This window comes from Pseudorca crassidens, chromosome 3 (genome assembly GCF_039906515.1).
Source record: "Pseudorca crassidens isolate mPseCra1 chromosome 3, mPseCra1.hap1, whole genome shotgun sequence".
Lineage (NCBI taxonomy): Eukaryota > Metazoa > Chordata > Mammalia > Artiodactyla > Delphinidae > Pseudorca > Pseudorca crassidens.
Genome location: NC_090298.1, coordinates 57,383,531 through 57,402,786, shown reverse-complemented (window position 1 = coordinate 57,402,786; position 19,256 = coordinate 57,383,531). Strand labels below are relative to the sequence as shown.

The 19,256-nt window shown below is 35.2% G+C and overlaps 1 protein-coding gene across 1 annotated transcript in view; it reads right to left on the bottom strand.

Annotated features, from left to right (window-relative positions):
- The window catches only part of FCHO2 (FCH and mu domain containing endocytic adaptor 2), a 116,128-nt gene that overhangs the window by 50,209 nt on the left and 46,663 nt on the right, over positions 1 to 19,256 (bottom strand). Inside the window, exons 8-11 of the mRNA XM_067730972.1 lie at positions 18,837 to 18,933; positions 5,646 to 5,690; positions 3,881 to 3,953; positions 747 to 771 (exon numbers count right to left, since the gene is read on the bottom strand). Of these exons, the coding sequence (XP_067587073.1) occupies positions 747 to 771; positions 3,881 to 3,953; positions 5,646 to 5,690; positions 18,837 to 18,933 (240 nt within the window). The remainder of the gene's footprint in view (positions 1 to 746; positions 772 to 3,880; positions 3,954 to 5,645; positions 5,691 to 18,836; positions 18,934 to 19,256) is intronic.

Sequence of the window (19,256 nt, the reverse complement as noted above, 5' to 3'; positions counted from 1 at the left end):
TTTATTTTGGTACACCAATATGCTGTAAAAGACCATAATGTTTTGGAGCCAAAAGAAACAAGTTACACAAGTAAGAACAATAAAAGAGACAGCCTGACTCTACTACACTTACCAACATGATCAGTGTTTAATGACCAATCTGTAAAACATATCTGTCTACACACTACTTCCATCATTTGGTAAATCTATTCTCTCACTGTAACCACAGGGAGCTCCATTTGATGTCTTCTTTAATTATATATGAAGAAATATATTTAAACAAGAAATATAAACAAACTTTCTTTAAAACAAAACAAAATAAAAAGCACAGAAAAGTACTAACCACGGTTGTTGCTACTTTTTCTAAAATGACAGTCCCCTAAACAAACCTTAAACACATGAACAGTTATAGTAGTATTTTAATAGATCTAAGAATCAATTAGTAAGAGCACATTTTAAAATAAAGTTGGCAGGTTTGAAATCTGACATATTTCCCAAGAAAAAAGCAATACGCTATGGCTCCACTCCAATTTTAAAAGTAAAATGTCCACTTTTCAAAAGTAGTTAGAAATACCTTCTATTTAATAGGAAAGCATCTGGCAATGTAAAGCCAAAAATACATTTGTAAAATAATTTTAATAGGGAATTTCTAATAACATGGTTAGTATTTTTCTTGGAAAGATTTGTAAACAAACTCAACCCAAATATGCTGGGTATTTCCTAATGAAAATAGCTAAACTGTTTATACCAAAGTAAAATCTACTTACAAGTGAATCTGCATCAGGGCATTCCCTATTAAAACAAACAAAATATCAGACATATTCAACTATTAGAACTATCTGGTAAATATACTATATCAAAAGTGTTTGCCTTGGTATTTAAACATAACTTTCATTTAAACTCTATAAAAATATTTAGAGAAATCAAATCATGAATATTAAAATATACCAAATGATTTTAAAATTCAAACAAAGACATTCCCCTATACTGATACTGCAAGACAAAATAAAACAAACAGCTTATAAATATTTGTAAAACTACTTTCAAAAATAGTTCTTTTCCATGAATATACACGTGTCATGTCAAGGAAGCTGTCAGTCCTACGATTTCTAGTGGCTTTTAATCCTTCAGGTAGAGAAAGTTAAAAAAAAATTTTAACGTATTTCCTTTGAGGTACTTTCCATAAGCTAGTATATATAGAAGTGAAACCACTTTTTTCCAAATATGTTAGGTGAGTAGCTAGACTTCCAGCTGGAATAGTTGTTAGTCTAATGTAATATGCAGTTGAGCACTGATACTTTATCATTTCACTGATAAGCAAATACAAATTTGGACATAATCTATTGAAAACTATTATTTTAAAAGTAAAACTAAAACATAAAGAAGACCAGCCTTCTCAACTAACCAAATAAAGCACTAGATATATAAAATTAAAGGCACTGAAGCCATGAGGAACAAGCTTAGAAGAATATATATGTATACATTCTAAAAGAAGTTCACAAACAAAAATTAGCATATTTAAAAGGCATTGGATTAGGTATACTCTTTGGCTTGAGACAGTTATTACATACAGTATCAAATTCTGCCACTTTAATAACAGCCTGAAAACACACATATTAGGTACACCTTAAGAGCCAAATGAACAAAATAAAAAATACTAAATTAATACTAAATTATATAAGATAAACAGGTAATCTGTATCAATCCAGATACAGGTAATCTGTATCAATCCAGATATAGGGAAATCTATAAATTAAAGAACTTTGTTAAATATAGGATGGAATAGACTGAAAAAATGAAAAAAGAGGGAGATGACTATTCTGCCCTTAATTCAAATGGGAGCACCAGGGTAAATGCAAACCCCACATGTCTTTATAGCTACTTAAAATTGCAAATTTTGAAAAAGAGCTTCCTTATAAGGAATATTATGTCAAAAAAACCTATGCATACGCTGAGGAAATGATCCAGAAAAGCTACTGTAATAATATTCAATCCCTGTACAGAATCAAATTAAGATGTTTGAACATTTCTTTCTTCTTTTTTTAAAAGATAAAGTTTAAATATAAAAGTAAGTATAGGAGTTCCAAACCATTTATTGTCTGGCTTTAAGCCAGAACTCTCCAGTCTTTGTGGTAAAGCACTCATCTGTTTGCCTTCACAGTGCGCAGTATGAGACCTGCAGATGAAGCCCCAGGAAGACCAAGCTCTGAGCAGGACCCCTTGTCCACAATTGCTGGCATTTCAAAAACCTTCAGGCTATGAGAAGAAGCATGCCAAGAGCCTCGGACATTTCAAGCAAAGTGAATTCTAACATTTTTCCTGCCAGGGAGTGTTGAAAGAAGGCAATAATGATGCAGTGATTTAGGCATTAGTTTTCTGACCTAGTATTCTTATTGGTTAAAATATTCCAATATCCAAGTGCCCTAATGATCATACTGGGAAATTACTGATCATGAAAAGCTATTTTAAAAACATGGAATATACAAAAATATTATAAGCTCCCTAAATGAACAGCTGTGAAAACCATCAATTATAAAAACATCTTAACTCTTTATAATGTAGCCACTAACAGATAAACTGGCTACATTTTAAAAATTTACTTACAAATCAATTGTTCAGACTTCAATTTCCAATGTTATAAAAGAGCTATTAGGTTCCATTCCCTTAGCAAAATACCCCTCTTCACAATGCTCAAAAAAGACATCTGCAGAAGAGACAGTAGCTATAGGCATAAATCACTTTGCAAACAGTCTTAATTTGTTAAACCAAGTATCAATACAACTAGGGAGGAGGAAAGAAAGAGACATTCAGAATGGCAGAAACTCCAAGAAACTCAGATGATAAGCGTATAACCAGGGAGGAGGCAAGACCACCCAAAGCACAAATTGTTCTCTTATATTGAAAATATGAATGGCCATCAAAATATTAAACCTCGTGAGAGTTCTGCTGATTATGCTAGAGAAGCAGGGACTTGAAACAAATTTTCAGTCAATGTTACTGGGTCAACAAATCACTCAAGACTTTTGATTAGTGCCTCTTCATTCTAAATGGGTTGAATAATTAAGCAAAGAAAAGTTCCTTTATTTCCAATTTGTCTCCAGTTAATCACAGAGTTCAATGATTCTCAACCCCAGGTGTATATTAAGAATCACACAGGCTGCTTAGAACAAAACAAAAACTATGCTGGGGCCTCCCGCCCCAAGAATCTGATTTAATGGGTCTGAAGCAGGGCCTGGCATAGATATATTTAATTTCTCAGGTAGTTCTAATGTATAGCCAAGGCAGAAAACTTGACTTAGCTAATACTAGTTTAATTCTTATATTCTAATTATATTTCTTTGTATACCAATTTATTTTTTAAAAAAGGTAAATGACATTTATACTCCATCTTCCATCTAAAAATGACGAATTAATATAAATGTTTAAAATATGTTAGGACTTTTTTCTCCCCCACTTAACATTTTCCATTTATGTACACATATATCACTAATTTACTATATGGTTAGAGTTGTCTTGAAAGATTTTCATCAAATTGCTGACCATGGTGTTTTTCTTAGGTTATTAAGACTTAGAACAATTTTTAGTTCTCTCTGTACTTTTGCTTGATTTTTAAAAATATGCATGTATCACTTTATAAAATAAGAGTATCTTTAAAGTTTCAATTTCAAAACACTAAAGCGTTCATCTTGAAATTTTAAAATAATAAGAGAAGTTAACACTTTTAACTAAAACTAGAGGAGCTGGCAAATGTTCTTAGAAAAGTTTGTATTTTTCACATCTTAGCCATATGTACTTTGGGTTATTTCCAAAAGAATTTTTTCTTTTCAAATTCATAACAATAGTCTTATTCTTAATTATTTATAACCATAGAAAGGATTTTGACAATATTTAATATACTTACACAGACTCTGTATCCTTTTCCTTTTTAATTATTCCTGGTAAACCAAAAGTCTTTCTTTTCCTTGGTCTTATACCTTAAAATAAATGTATATTGTTACAGAAACATAACTGTTCCTGATAAATATATTAAACTTATGAATGCATCTTGTATCTTGACACACAATTTGCTCATAACTGTTGATACTAAATTTGGATGAAAGAAAGTATCAACTGCTAAACCCTAATATTTAAATAAGTCATAGTCTGTTTAAATTTTTCTTATGTTGATATAATATAGCCTTTTATTCACCAAAAGGTTATACACAGAACATTGATTTGATCAGTGAAATTCTCTCTTCCCCTAAATCACCTCAGGCAAAATAAGCACTTGCAGATATCTTAAGACTTCAAAGAAAGTACATTATTCACTATATTAGATTTTGTTATAAATGCAGGTCAAATCATGTTCCCGGTATAAAGGGTCACAAAATATAAACGTGTTGTTTTAAATGAAAAGTTGACAACAGATCCATTAACAGTACGACATGGGAAACTTATAATACGGCATTCTTTTGTCCATATGTTATCTCTAATACAAATAACGTTATAAATGGATCTAACCATAAATGAGGAACAAATACCATCTCTATTTTGCCAAATATGGCAGTTCTTCCTCTTCTTCTTGCATGACAAATTATTTTTTAAACGTCAGTCATGCTATCAATCGTTAACAGAATTCAGCACTTAAAGCTTAGCTACTGAACTCTTTGAGAACTAGAGTACACCTAAGCTAACCTCTCACCTTATAGATGAGGAAACTCAGAGTATTATTTTTGTTTTTTTAACTCAGTGTTATACAACTAGTTAACACTACAGCCAGGATTATAATCCAGATGTCTTAGAATAATGTACTTGCTTTCATGCAAAACTAACTCCCTGAACCATTTATTTGCAAAGCATGTTATAATATTTTAAAAATAAATACATTTTTATTCTCACAGAGTGTTATTTATTATAAACATTTTTAAAGAACTTTTAAAATTCTTTTAAACTTCTGAAGAACTTTTAAAGTTTGAGTACACAGAACTTAAATAAGTACTGCTCTTAGTCAAACAGATGGTAATTATAAAAAGTCTAGGCCCCAGAGCTCGTTGACTGCTCAGTTAATAACCTTACACACAACAGCAAACCATTCCTCCATATTCTCACACAGGTCTTGGAAAAAAACAGAAGACTGCTTTCAAATTATTTCTAGAAGCTCACAAAGTAACATTATAAAACATAACAAAAATTGCAGACATCTCTTGGGTTTCAGACTATGAAAAACATCAATTTAAATAGGAAGGGTTGTGGATCCTTGCTCTAAGTCAAATCATCGCCTATTTTGAATGACAGTAACATAAGCATTAATACATAACCTTACTAATTACTAAAATGTTACCCATTGTAGAATAAGCAGTATACATCAATATGTAGTGATGAGTTTCATATTTATGACATTAGAATGTTTAAAGATTGATATCAGTGGAGAAAACAATCTCAATGCATATCTGCAAACAAATACATGTTATATTTAATCTTTTAAAAAATCTATATTCTAACACACTAATATTCCTTTGGGCAAACCTATTTTTATTAAGTAAACATTAATATCTGCAGGTCTTCAAACCACATTCACATTTTTTACATCACTCCATAGACATGCTAACACCAATGGATAGCAGCCCCTCTATTCAGTAAACAGAAGCTATTAGCTAGCTCCCACACATTACAACTAGTCAATTTACCTTCAACTGCACTAGCAGGGTCACATTCTTCAAATTCAATAAGGCCTAAAAAGAAAAAACATGAACAAGTACTGGTTTAAAAAAAAAAAAAAAAAGCTGGTAGAAAACAATCACATCAGATCCCATTACATGTTTTTAATTGTTCTGAAACATGTTCCAGTGTTACCTGATAGTGTTAATTAAAATATCAGCAATAATTTAAAAATCAAATAAGCCTAACACTGAAAAAAGACCGAGACTAGCCTATATCATGAACACAATTTACTGACAACCCTTTATATATGATACCACAGAACTGGAGACACAGAGATTTAACATGTAGTTTCTGTTTTCAATAAATATCAGACTAAAAATGTATGTTCCACTAAATGGTCACTTTAGCCCTGCCTGATTAAATGGTAACTGGTACAATCTGCTACATCAAGAAATTTAAAAACAGAGCCTGAAGTAACGAGTGGATAATAGGGACTTCCCTGGTGGTGCAGTGGTTAAGAATCCGCCTGCTGATGCAGGGGACACGGGTTTGAGCCCTGGTCCGGGAAGATCCCATATGCTGCAGAGCAACTAAGCCCGTGTGCCACAACTACTGAGCCTTTGCTCTAGAGCCCGCGTGCCTAGGGCCTGTGCTCCGCAGCAAGAGAAGCCACCGCAATGAGAAGCCCGTGCACAGCAATGAAGAGTAGCCCCCGCTCGCCACAACTAGAGAAAATCCGCACACAGCAACAAAGACCCAACGCAGCCAAAAATAATAAATAAATAAATTTATTTTAAAAAAACCCAAACAGTGGATAATAGAGGATTTCACTACTGGTCCTTCTGAGATGTTAAGCTTAACTATAACTACATGCAAATTCACGATCAGAGTTCTCATTGATCATTCCATTATGAAAGAAAACCACTAATGAACAAGAAAAATTTCTCTATTAAGTAGGAGCATTTAAAGTATTGGCTAAAGTGTCCTGCTTCTTACCCCCAAATCAAAGATTTACTTCCTCAGTTCCAGTTTTTATTCAAAAAGAGATTAACATTTAGTGATAAACAGAATAAAAGTCATAAATGTGAGTTGATAAACAAGGTCTTAATCAATTAACTGGCAATACCTTCCCTACTGGGGCATTCTTATGACATATATCATATGACTAAAAAAAAAAAACACTCACTACTTCCAACCAAAAAATTCTTAGAGTCAGAAAACAGCCCAATTAAAATTTCAAGGAACTTCAAGTCCACTCTGTAAATCTTTAAGCTAAGAATTCTTTAAATGAAAGGGTAATGAGCTTGTTCTTAGAATCCTTTAAAGGCCTACATTAACAGTTTACAAAGAGATGAGAACTGAAAGATCAATAAAGATAAAGAATTTTAGTAGTATGTGCATCTGATAAACAGCAACTTTTTGCTTGGTGTAAGAATTATTAAGAATGAAAAATTTCTACTTAAATTACCAACAGCTTATTATGTGTTATTAGTTTTATCACTTACTAACAAAGCTTGAGAAAATATAACCACCCATCAAAAAAATATATAGTATATATTAAGATCTTTGGATGTTATCATATATATGAAAATAGTAAAGGCGTCCATTAACTCTATAAACATCAGTCCCTTCAAACAAAATTCTACATTTTTTCCTCACAAAACATCTCTCCTATACCAGATATCTTGATCACTGTTCTCTTTATCTTTTAAAAACATCCTCTTAAAATCCATTTGAAACAGAAAAATATCCAATAAAAATAAGCTATTCAAAATGACATTTTTGAAATATAAGGTGCCAAATCCTTTCAAATTGTAAAATATATATTAAAACATTTTAACTGAGTTCCATCCACACATAAGCTTTTCTATTAAAAACAGAAACACTAACAGTTTCTAGAAAAATAAAACTAAATATATACTCTTAAAAAAACCATTAAATCATGCATGAAAAAGATTTTGTTTTTCAAATGGCATACGCTCCACATGCTGCTTCACATGGCAAAGCTCTGCGTGCCTGGCTCAGTGCCAGCTGACAGGTCAGCTGGATATCAATGCACATTCTGACCCCCCTTGTAGCATGTCACTTCTGAACTGTTTCACAAGTAGAAAGTTTATTCACCATTTCCCCCAAATGCAGTACACCGCCCATCATTCTGCTATTTAATCATAAGACAAGTTACTTTTTTTGAAAGTACCAAAGCCAGAGTGAGAGTCAGAAAGAATAGTTTGCTACCACTGGAATTTCAACTGTTTTAGGCTCAATTAATTCTGTTGTCAAAATAAATAAGTGTTCTTAGTGCTTAGATTTTATGCTGGGCTGCAAGGGCAATTTAGTTTGTATAAAAGCAAATAAGACCATTTTGGCTCTGTCTCCTGATGCTCTTTCATACATTATCTAAAAATGCCATCATGAGTTCAATTAAAAGCAGAAGAAATTAAAAGCAGACCTCAAAGAGGGCAACGATCCAAAGCAAGACAATTCTTACACATGATGCTTTAATCATATGTAGGAATAAATTATTGCTAGCAAAAGAAAAAGAGAAAGTCAATAACCTAAACAATTCATCCAAACCTAATTTGGATCAAAATTTTTAAGAAATGTTACAGAAGGAAAGAATTTATTTAACAGTAATCTTTAATCACTGCATGTATTTAATCACTACATGAATGAGGTAGAGTATTAAAAAATGTTAAATACTGGGCTTCCCTGGTGGCGCAGTGGTTGAGAGTCCGCCTGCCGATGCAGGGGACACGGGTTCGTGCCCCGGTCCAGGAAGATCCCACATGCCGCGGAGCGGCTGGGCCTGTGAGCCAAAAATTAAATATTTAATTAATAGTTTCCATTGTTTTGGAATCAATTCCAAATCTCAGGTCATCAATAAAATCTGCAACTTTGTCTAGCTATAAACTGGCCTCAGAACTCAAATAAGAAGTCTGGGCTACCCAAATCAAGTATATTTCTGCATATATCCAACTAAAACCACAGAACACCAGTTCTAATTAAAAGCCAAAGTAAAACATACAAACATGACCAGATCTAACAAAGTCTAACAAAAAGTGATGATAATGGGGGAGGGGTGGGGGAGAGAGGAGGGAGAGGAAGGGACAAAGAGAAAGAGGGTGGGGGGAGGGTGACTCCAACAATGGGAGTCAGTGACATTTTCAAGCTTGCTCCTGGGCCTATGGAACAGAACACAGGCACATTGCTAGGTACCTGGGATGATGAACCGGGCAAGCTAACATGAAAAAGAACATCAAAGTCTAACTTGTGGTGGTGTGCAAAGGGCACGGAAGTTCAAGTCCTGGTTTTGCCACTTGCTTTTTGGCTGATTACCTTGGCCTAGTTACCCTTTTGAACCTAGGTCTTACCATTTTTATGAATGTTATGGGGGGTGATAATAATACTTTTTGTTATATTTGCTCTCTCTTTCTCCCTCTATACATACTCATACTTGTAGTTTTTTTTTTTTCTTTCACTTGTTAAATCATTTGAAAGTAAGTTGCAACATCAATGCTACTTCATTTCAGGAGTATTTATTTTAATAGCGGGCTTGTAACAACAATTTCCTCAGTCCAGTGGTTCCAAATCCCAAGTCCTAGCTGAATCTTCTAGAGCAATGCTTCCTGTATCAGAAACACCAGGAGGGTTTGTTAAACCACGAATTGTTGGGCCCCACCTGCAGAGTGTCCTTTACAGAAGGTCTAGGTTGGTGCTCAGGAATTTGCATTTTAAACAAACTCCCAGGTGATGTGGATGGTCCTAGGATCACACTTTGAGAACTACAGTCCTAGGGATTCCCTGGGTCCACTGCCAGATATTCAGTAAGTCTAGACAGTGCTTCTCCAATTTTACTGCACATACAAACTGCCTAGGGATCTCACTGAAGTGCAGCTTCTAGTTCAGTAGGTCTGGGGTAGGGCTTGAGAGTCTACACTTATAACAAGCATCCACTGATGTAATGCTACAGGTTCTCAACAATGGCTGCATGTTAGAATCAGATGAGTTTTAAAATATAGTGATACCAAGGACCCACCCTAAACCAATGACATCAAAATTTCTGGGATAGTGCACTGGCTGTTCGTTTTTAAATTTTTATTATTATTTTTTATAAAGCATTTAAAAATATATATATATATATATATATATTTATTTATTTTTGGCTGTGTTGGGTCTTCATTGCTGTGCGTGGGCTTTCTCTAGTTGTGGTGAGCAGGGGCTACTCTTCATTGCGGTGCACAGGCTTCTCACTGCGGTGGCTTCACTTTTTGCGGAGCACGGGCTCTAGGCACACGGGCTTCAGTAGTTGTGGCACACAGCCTCAGCAGTTGTGGCTCACGGGCTCTAGAGCGCAGGCTCAGTAGTTGTGGCACACAGGCTTAGTTGCTCCATGGCATGTGGGATCTTCCCAGACCAGGGCTCAAACCCATGTCCCCTGCTTTGGCAGGTGGATTCTTTTTTTGTTTGTTTTGTTTTTTTTGTTTGTTTTTGTTTTTTTTAGTCTGACAAATAAAGTTTTTATTTCAGACAGATTTTTAAAACCCGATGTCTCATCTTCATTCTTTTTCTTCTTGTATTAGACCATAGAGTGTATTCCAGCTTTACTGTTATCCAACCCAACCAATACTTTGTTTCTTGGCCTTTATTTTTCCCTCATCCACTTGCCTTATGGTGGAGAGAAACATATCTGTGTTGCATATTCAGGTCTCTTTCAAGTTTTTTATCACAACATACACATTCTATTTCATTAAACATTCAAGCAATTCTGAGTTAAGTGGACACCATAACATTATTCTATTTATTTCTCACAGTATCAGGCTTAATTCTTTGGCAGTGGTGTTTGCAATTATCTATGTTTAATCCATTATGATCTAATGACTTCTCTCAACATAAATTTAATTAAATGTTCATAGCGTGACAACTGTGTGTGAAGCATGATGCAAGGGGGAACAAAGATCAATTTCATGTTTGCCCCAATTTCAAGCAGCATATCAGTAGTGAAGGAGACATGGGATACAATTATAGAAAAGACTATGATACAAGTTGTGTTACAAGTGATGTAATAAATGCACAGCTCCTTGGAAGCAGAGAAAAGAGAAACTAATTCTGGCAGGTGCCGTTAGGAAGAAAATTGTGTAGACTCTGGAGAACTGGCGAAATCTGGCAGGCGGATTCTTAACCACTGCGCCACCAGGGAAGACCCTGTTCGTTTTTTTAAAAAAAGAGAAATTAAAAGGAAAGGGAAAATATTTTCAACGAATGATTCTCACAGGTATCCAAGGCTTGAGAAGCAGTGATGAGACAAACTTAGGAACCATGGTCTTAAATCAAAGGAATGGGTTTTCAACCATGGAATTTCAGTCACTGTTAAACCTTCTAAATTTTCATCTAGTTCTCCAAACACAGCATCTTGGCAGTGAAATATAATCTCCTCCTACATCGGAAATCTGACACTGCCTCCATACCCCCAGACTGAGTCATGCTTTCACTTTCTGTGATCCTGATGAAACCTTTAAGGCTTATACTCTGCTCACTATAATCTCTTTTCTCTGGGAACTTCCCCCTTCCTCAGGAGTGGTACAGAAGCCATGACCTAGTCAGAACAGACTGGATTAGAAAGAAGGTTACCCCAATCCAAGACTACCTAGACCAGTTTCTTTCTGGTCTAGAAGAGGGATAAAAACCTGGGTTAATTCTGAGCTGTGGCTACAATTAAGGAACAAGTGAAAATACCCAGAAATTACTAGGCGATCACTTTACATCATATACCTGGAGAAGCAAAGAAAGCTATTCTGCAAAGAAAAAAATAAATAAATAAATAAAGCAGTAAAATGCAGAGACTCAATAAAGGAAAAATGATACCTAGTGTTCCTACTGGTGTGGGTTTCCTTCTGCAGCCTGGCTATATCCCTGATTTTGAATCCTTGGGATACCTCAGTTTCTTTCCCATAAACTTCCTTTTAAGTTCAGATTGATTTAACTTCTTTTACGTACTGCAAAAACCTCAAACTCTGTCCTAATTCTTATGCATATGTAAAAATTGTAATCAGCTTACTTTTTTACTTCTATTTTTTTGTCAGTGTTTATACTTCAAGTTAATGAACTGAGCTTTCCTTAAAGCCTGCTCAAAACAGTTTAATCTTTACTTCACAATTTAGGATTCTTATTATGATGATCAGTTACTGTGCTGTGATACGACTGCAGATGTAGTTAGTGCAGGATATCAGATTAAATGATTTCTGAATCCAAGAAGAACAGCAGAATCAACTTTTGAAAAAAGATTACATATTGTTATGAGCTTCACAATTCTAACGTATTATGACATACCTGCTACTATACTACACAAGAAGTACATTCCCTAACAAAGAGTTAGGCAAAGGTCTTCTGTAAAAAGTCAAGATGGTAAATATTTTGGACATTGTAGGTCATAAAGTCTGTCACAACTAGTGACCTCTGCTGTTGTAGTGTGAAAGCAGTCACAGACAGTACATAAACAAGTGTGGCTGTGTTCAAAAAAACTTTCATGGATGCTGATATCTGAATTTTACAATTTTATGTATCACAAAATACTGTCCCGTCCCCGCCCCCGCCCCCACCCCACTGCCAATCATTCTTTGCTGTAGGCCTCAAAAAAGAGGCAAAGCTCAATGTGGCTCGGTGGCCACAGTCTGCAGACTCCTGCTCTAAAAGATAATCACTATCAGGAGGCATATGCGTCCCACAGGGCAGAGTTCTATGCCTCTGTCCTAGGTGGTTAGGACGCAACAGGTGAAGGTGTACTCCTTCATAAAGTGAAGCTTCTCTGTGTTATTTTCTTTGGGAGTTCTCCTCTTTTACTCTATGTGGGCTAATCTACATTATCCTCTTCACTAATCATCATCCATTCTTCTTTTCTCTTTCTCTAGTCATCCCCACTTGCTATCAAATAGAAAAACCAAGTAATCACAAAATATCTGGTGTGGTTTGTGGGTCTTTGATCTTCTTGGCTATTTTTAATTTTGCTTTCTACGAAAGGGTTTCTACTCCTCTGAATTAAAAAAAAAAATTTCATGGAGGGAGTGGAAGGAGGTTCCATTTATAGGTTTGGCATTACTCTTAATCCTTGAGGGGTCTGGAAAGATGATCACTAGTTTTTTGTTTTTTTTTTTTTAATCTATATACTTGTACCCTATACTTTATTCTTTTTTCTTTTATTTCCCATTTTTATTGAGATGTAATTGACATACAGCTCTGTATAAGTCTGTTATACCACATAATGACCTGACATACGTATACTGTGAAATGACTGCCACAATAAATTTAGTTAATATTCATCTCCTCATACAGTTAATCCCCCCAATTGTTTCCCTTGTGGTGAGACCTTTTAGGGATTACTCCCTTAGCAACTTACAGATACACCATGCTGCAGTGTTAGCCAGAGTCATCATCTTGTGCATTACATCCCCAAGACTTATTTATCTTATAACTGAAAGTTCGTACCTTTTGACCACCTTCATTCAGTTCCCCAGCCCCACACCCCCTGTCCCCCTGACACTGGTAACCACTGATCTAATCTCTTTTCACTTTTTTTGAATTTTATTTTTTTTATACAGCAGGTTATTGGTTATCTATTTTATACATATTAGTGTATATATGCCAACCCCAATCTCCCAATTCATCCCACTGCCACCACCACCCCCATACTTTAAAATAATATACCTAATGTAGAAGCTAGAATATTCCAAATATCTAAACTAATAAATTAATTTCACATTTAGCCAGTCTGACCACAAGAATCTCATTTTTCCCTTTCTCTTTGTGGCTGGCTGTTTCAATATTTTATGTCTACCTTTCTGGGGCTTTTTCTATTTGTATCTTTAAACACATTATAGTCCCTGGAAGTCCTCAAATGGAAGCTATAAACTTATATTATCATATAATGAAAATATAAATAAACTCTGCAAAAAAATATTTTATTTAAACATATTAGACAATGGCCTACCAACTTTTTAAGTTATCTATCCTTGTTTCTTATAAATGGAAACTTGCTTAACTTCTATGAAAAGTATACAGTGAAATTAGCGGAATGACTGTAAAACAGGAAATTTCAAAAATATGGATTTTAATCTCCTTTTACAACTAAAACATATGAGAATGGGTAGAAATACTAGGATAATGTTGTTAGAACATAACAAGACATTCAAAATTAGAAAACACCTGTTTATTCATGACTGTTTCAGACCACAGGTGCTTTGATATACTCAAAGCATACACTTAAAGTGACTCAAATTCCAGAAGGCAAGGCACTACAACACTGAAAAAGTAACGACAAAAACAGTCTGGAGGTTCCTCAAAAAATTAAAAATAGAACTACCATATGATCTAGCAATTCCACTTCTGCATATTTATCTGAAGAAAAATCACCATCTCAAAAAAATATCTGCACTACCATGTTCAGTGTGGCATTATTTATAATAGCAAAGGCATGGAAACAACCTGTCTACTGACAGATGAATGGATAAAGAAAATACGGTGTGTGTCTATATATACATATATATATGTGTGTGTGTATATATACACACACACATACAAACAAAATATTCAGCCATAAAAAGGAAGGAAATCCTGCCGTTTGTGACAGCACAGATGGACCTTGAGGGCATTATGCTAAGTGAAATAAGTCAGAGAAAGACAAATATTGTATGATCTCACTTACATGTGGAATCTAAAAAAAACCTGGACTTATAGATACAGAGTACAGATGGGGGGTGTCCCCCACTAGGCAAAACGGGTAAAGGTGGTCGAAACATACACACTTCCAGTTATAAGACAAAGTAAGTCCTGCAGATGTAATGCACAGCATGGTGACTTTAGTAAACAATACTATATTATGTATTTGAAAGCCGCTAAAAGAGTACAGTCATCCCTCAGTATCCAAAGGCAATTGGTTCTAGGATCCCTGCAGATACTAAGTTTCGAAGACGCTCAAGTCCCTTACATGGCATAATGCAGTCAGCCCTCCATATCCGTGGATGTGGAATCCTCGGACAGACAGGGCCAACTGTAGTCCTTAAAAGTTCTTAACACAAGAAAAAAAAATTTTTAACTATGTGTGGGAATAGATGTTAACTAAACTTACTTTGGTAATCATTTTGCATTACATACATATATCAAGTCATTATGTTACATACCTTAAAGCTAATACAATGTTATACGTCACTTATATCTCAATAAAAAAAAGTAATGACAAAAATGACACTACATATAATTAGTATAAAATAGTCTCAATGAATAGGAAAAAAAATTAATGCTCTCAAAGTGTTTGATTTACATAGGAGAACTGAAGACATAAAGTTAGAGGTTATATATCTCAACAGATAACTGACTAAAGAAATTTTTCAGTGCAAGAGAAATAGGTTAACTTTCAGTTATACAAAGTTTTTAAAGAACTGGGCCTCTTGTTTTCTTTTTAAAATGTGTATCCCGTAGGCCTAAAACCAGTTTACAGAGGAACTCATCCACCAGAGGGAGCCCTTACAAAACAGGAGAAAAAAATGTTAACAGTAAAACAGTATATACAACTCAAGGTTAGAATACTTCTTACAAAACAAAATCCACAATCACATGTTATTTTTCTGAGAAACACAAAATTTCCATCACTGTAATGGACTCCCCTCTAGTGACATAAATAGAACAAATATGTACGAAAGAGCTGTAACTCTTCACCCACAAGTCAACTGGAGAAGTAATACTTATTCTTTCCATTCCACACCCACACCACTCCCTTTTTTCCCCTTAAATTAGTTCTAGGATCACTTATTTTGAAAATCAGTCACATATACACAATGTCAACAGTCAGCCTGACATATACACAATGTCAACAGTCAGCCTGAAACAGTCACCTAATTCTGGGTTCAGTAATTCTAGGAAAGCCCATGTCACCACAATCTTCACTTCCCTCTTACCATTTAGTTACAGAAATTTTCTACATGCCATATATCTTAAGGCCATTAAATTTAAATTTATAAACAATAACCAAGAGTAGCTAACTATTAATCAGGTATGTATTAATTTTTAGAAAATACCATTTATTAAGTACTCAATAAAAACCTCACAACCACCCCATGAGGTAGGTACTATTATTATCCTCACTTTATAGATGAGGGTACTGAGGCTTATAGGTCTCACGGGTAGTAAAGAATAGACCACAAACCACAGGGCTAAGTAGTGTGCTACACCACAGATAAGAAAGTAACTGAACTTTTTCTTGAGATAATTGTAGATTCACATTACAGTTCTAAAAAAAGAAAAAAGAAAAGAAATACAGCAAGATTCCTTGTATACTTTGCCCAGTTTCCTGCAATGATAACATTTTGCAAAACTACAATACAATGTCACAAACAGGATACTGATAATGATACAATCTATCAACCTTATTCAGTTCTGTCTAAGGCATTTTTAACCAGCCAATACACATTTGCTTTTATTCTATCAATACTTCTAAATGCTCTACATAAAAATTCTTCAATTGTTTTTACCTCTCTTAACTGGTTTTCACTTACAATTTAATCTTTACAATGAATTTTAGGGTTTCACGCTATTTTGTAGTTATGTATCTCAGCATCCTCATTCTCCTACATATGTAAATTTAGGTAGTTCTTTTCTAATTTCTCCAAAGCATGGGCCTTGAGGTCAAGGATCCTGAAATTTAATCCCAGTATTCTGGCATGTACTTAGCTTTGGCAAGTAATTTAACCTCTCAATATTTCCATCATCTGTAAAATGGGAATAACAGTACCTACTTCAAAGAGTTCCTGAAGATCAAAGTTTGCCTGCAAAGCAGTTGACATAGTACATGGCACAAAGTAAGTATTCACTAAATTTAACCATAATTACTTACTATTCCTTCACCAAGACTTATCTAATAGCAAATCCATCCATTCCAACCTCTTTAACATGCTAACCTTACCATATATGCCCATCTGTTCATTCATTCAACAAAAATGTACTGTTTACACATAATAAAGATAAACACATGAATCAAAAACAGAACTTTTCTTCATAAAAGCACAATTACTAAAATTTAAGGTAGACAACAACAATGCCAAAAAAAGGTACAAAGTTCTCTGTCTGATGGTGGAAGTAACACATGACCTGGCTTTTTAAGAATTTATTCATTTGAAAAATGAGTGGGATATACCATTTTCTAGAGCAGACGTAAGGGCAACTAAGGTACCAAGGGCAAAAGCGGGGTATGGATAGGAAACAGCAAGCGATTCAGGTTGGCTGCAATGGAGGGTGCCAGAAAAGAAAAATGGCAAGTAAGACTAAAGATTGGACAAGGGCAGGGGCTTCCCTGTTGGTGCAGTGGTTAAAAATCCGCCTGCCAATGCAGGAGACATAGGTTTGAGACCTGGTCCAGGAAGATCCCACATGCCGCAGAGCAACTAAGCCCGTGCGCCACAACTACTAAGGCTGCGCTCTAGAGCCTTTGAGCCACAGCAACTAAAGCACGCACGCCTAGAGCCCGTGCTCTGCAACAAGAGAAGCCACTGCAATGAGAAGCCCACGCACCGCAACCAGGAGTAGCCCCTGCTCGCCACAACTAGAGAAAGCCTGCACGCAGCAATGAAGACCCAACGCAGCCAAAAATAAATAGATAAATAAATAAATCTATTAAAAAAAAAAAAAGATTGGGCAAGGGCAGATCCCAAAAAGCTTTGAATCTAAGTCCAGAATCTAAATTTCATTCTGTCTATAATGAAAAGTCAAAGATTTATGAGTAATGCCATTATGAGTTCATAATTATATACCCAAACCATTAATGTGCTACAACATGTAAAACAGACTAGAGAAATCTCTACTGTGCCAGTATTTAGAAACCTGCTGCTGTATTCAATGAGGTAGGTAAGAAGGAAGGTCTGAAGGGAAAAATACTAATGGAATTGAAACGATACAATTTGAAACTTAACGAAACGTGCGAAAAAGGAAGTGAAGATGATTTAGGTTTCAAGCCTTAGCTGTGAACTGCACTGAAGAAAAATGGCTCCCAGACTTCTCTACAAATCACATATTCATTTTTCTGAATTCTAAACTATACTTTAACTTCTTCACTGGACTGAATAATTTTTACCTGTGGAATGAAAACAAGTATCTTGCAAGAATATGGTAGAGTAACCAATAGATTCAAGAAATCTAGAAGACTTGGGACTTCCCTGGTGGCACAGTGGTTGAGAATCTGCCTGCCAACACAGAGGACCTGGGTTCGATCCCTGGTCCGGGAAAATCCCACATGCCGTGGAGTAACTAAGCCTGTGCGCCACAACTACTGAGCCTGCGCACCACAACTACTGAAGCCTACACACCCTAGAGCCTGTGCGCCGCAACTACTGAGCCCACGTGCCGCAACTACTGAAGCCTGCATGCTCTATGGCCCACGTGTTGCAACTACTGAGTCCGCGTGCTGCAACTACTGAAGCCCACATGCCTAGAGCCCACGTTCAGCAACAAGAGAAGCCACCGCAGTGAGAAGCCCGTGCACCACAAAGAGTAGACCTCACTCGCCGCAACTAGAGAAAAGCCTGTGCGCAGCAATGAAGACCCAGTGCAGCCAAAAATAAATAAAACAAAACAAATCTAGAAGACTGTAAGTATGCTGAGCAGAAGAGAATGGTGCTTATTATATTTGATATAACATAACATGCTTATTAAAAGTAAGATTAAGGAAACCCATAATCATTTGTTCATAAAATAGGAACCAGGATGCCTATAGTCACTGGTATATTTCCCAGTGTCTAAAATGGTACCCAGAATACTATTAGCACCCAATAAATACATTTGTTGAATATATATGTGAATGAGGAAAGAAAAAAGTTATTAAATTTTACGAAATGTTCTCCACTGGCCTCAATGCTCTGAGGGCTTAATATTCTCTCCCACTCTTTGTCTCGTTAAAATGGGCTTCTGTTGCTAACTCTACTTTTGAAAATATAAACTGTAATATATTAATTTAGTAAAGGTATGATAACCACTTTAAGTAGTACTAAATTATTAACTACTGAAGGTCAAAACAAAAACCTAACATACCATCAGACACAAAGTAAATGATATCTGAGATTTCACACAGATTTTTAAGTATCTCCCAAGCTCCATTTTGCAATTTTGGAATTTAAAGGCAAACACATTTGTTACTGGATGGGAAATGTGAATATGTTTCCTTGCAAAGTTTGTCATCTTACCAGGTCTTTCCTTCCCAGTGCCTTTTGACTCAGCAAATTTTTGTATCAAGCTTTCAACTGTAGTGTTAGCCATGTTATTCATAAATTCTTCATGGACCTATTAAAATGAAATAAAGATAAATTTTTTTCACTTTCCATAAATATTCTTACTGTATTTCAGACAAAACTTCCACAAAACAATTAAAATTCATTATACCAAAATATATATTTTTTGACCCAGAGCGTTTAAGAACTTTCATTTGCCTAATATGCTCTGTTACCTAACTCTGTTAGTAGATCTATGGATACAAACCACTTTTTACATGAACCCTTAACGTACGGTCTCACAGCCTTAGAAGTCAAGGCAGTGTCCTCTTCCTATCTTTGAGTGTTTTAGGGACATAAATCTTACGATAAATAAAACTTATACAGCAATGAAAA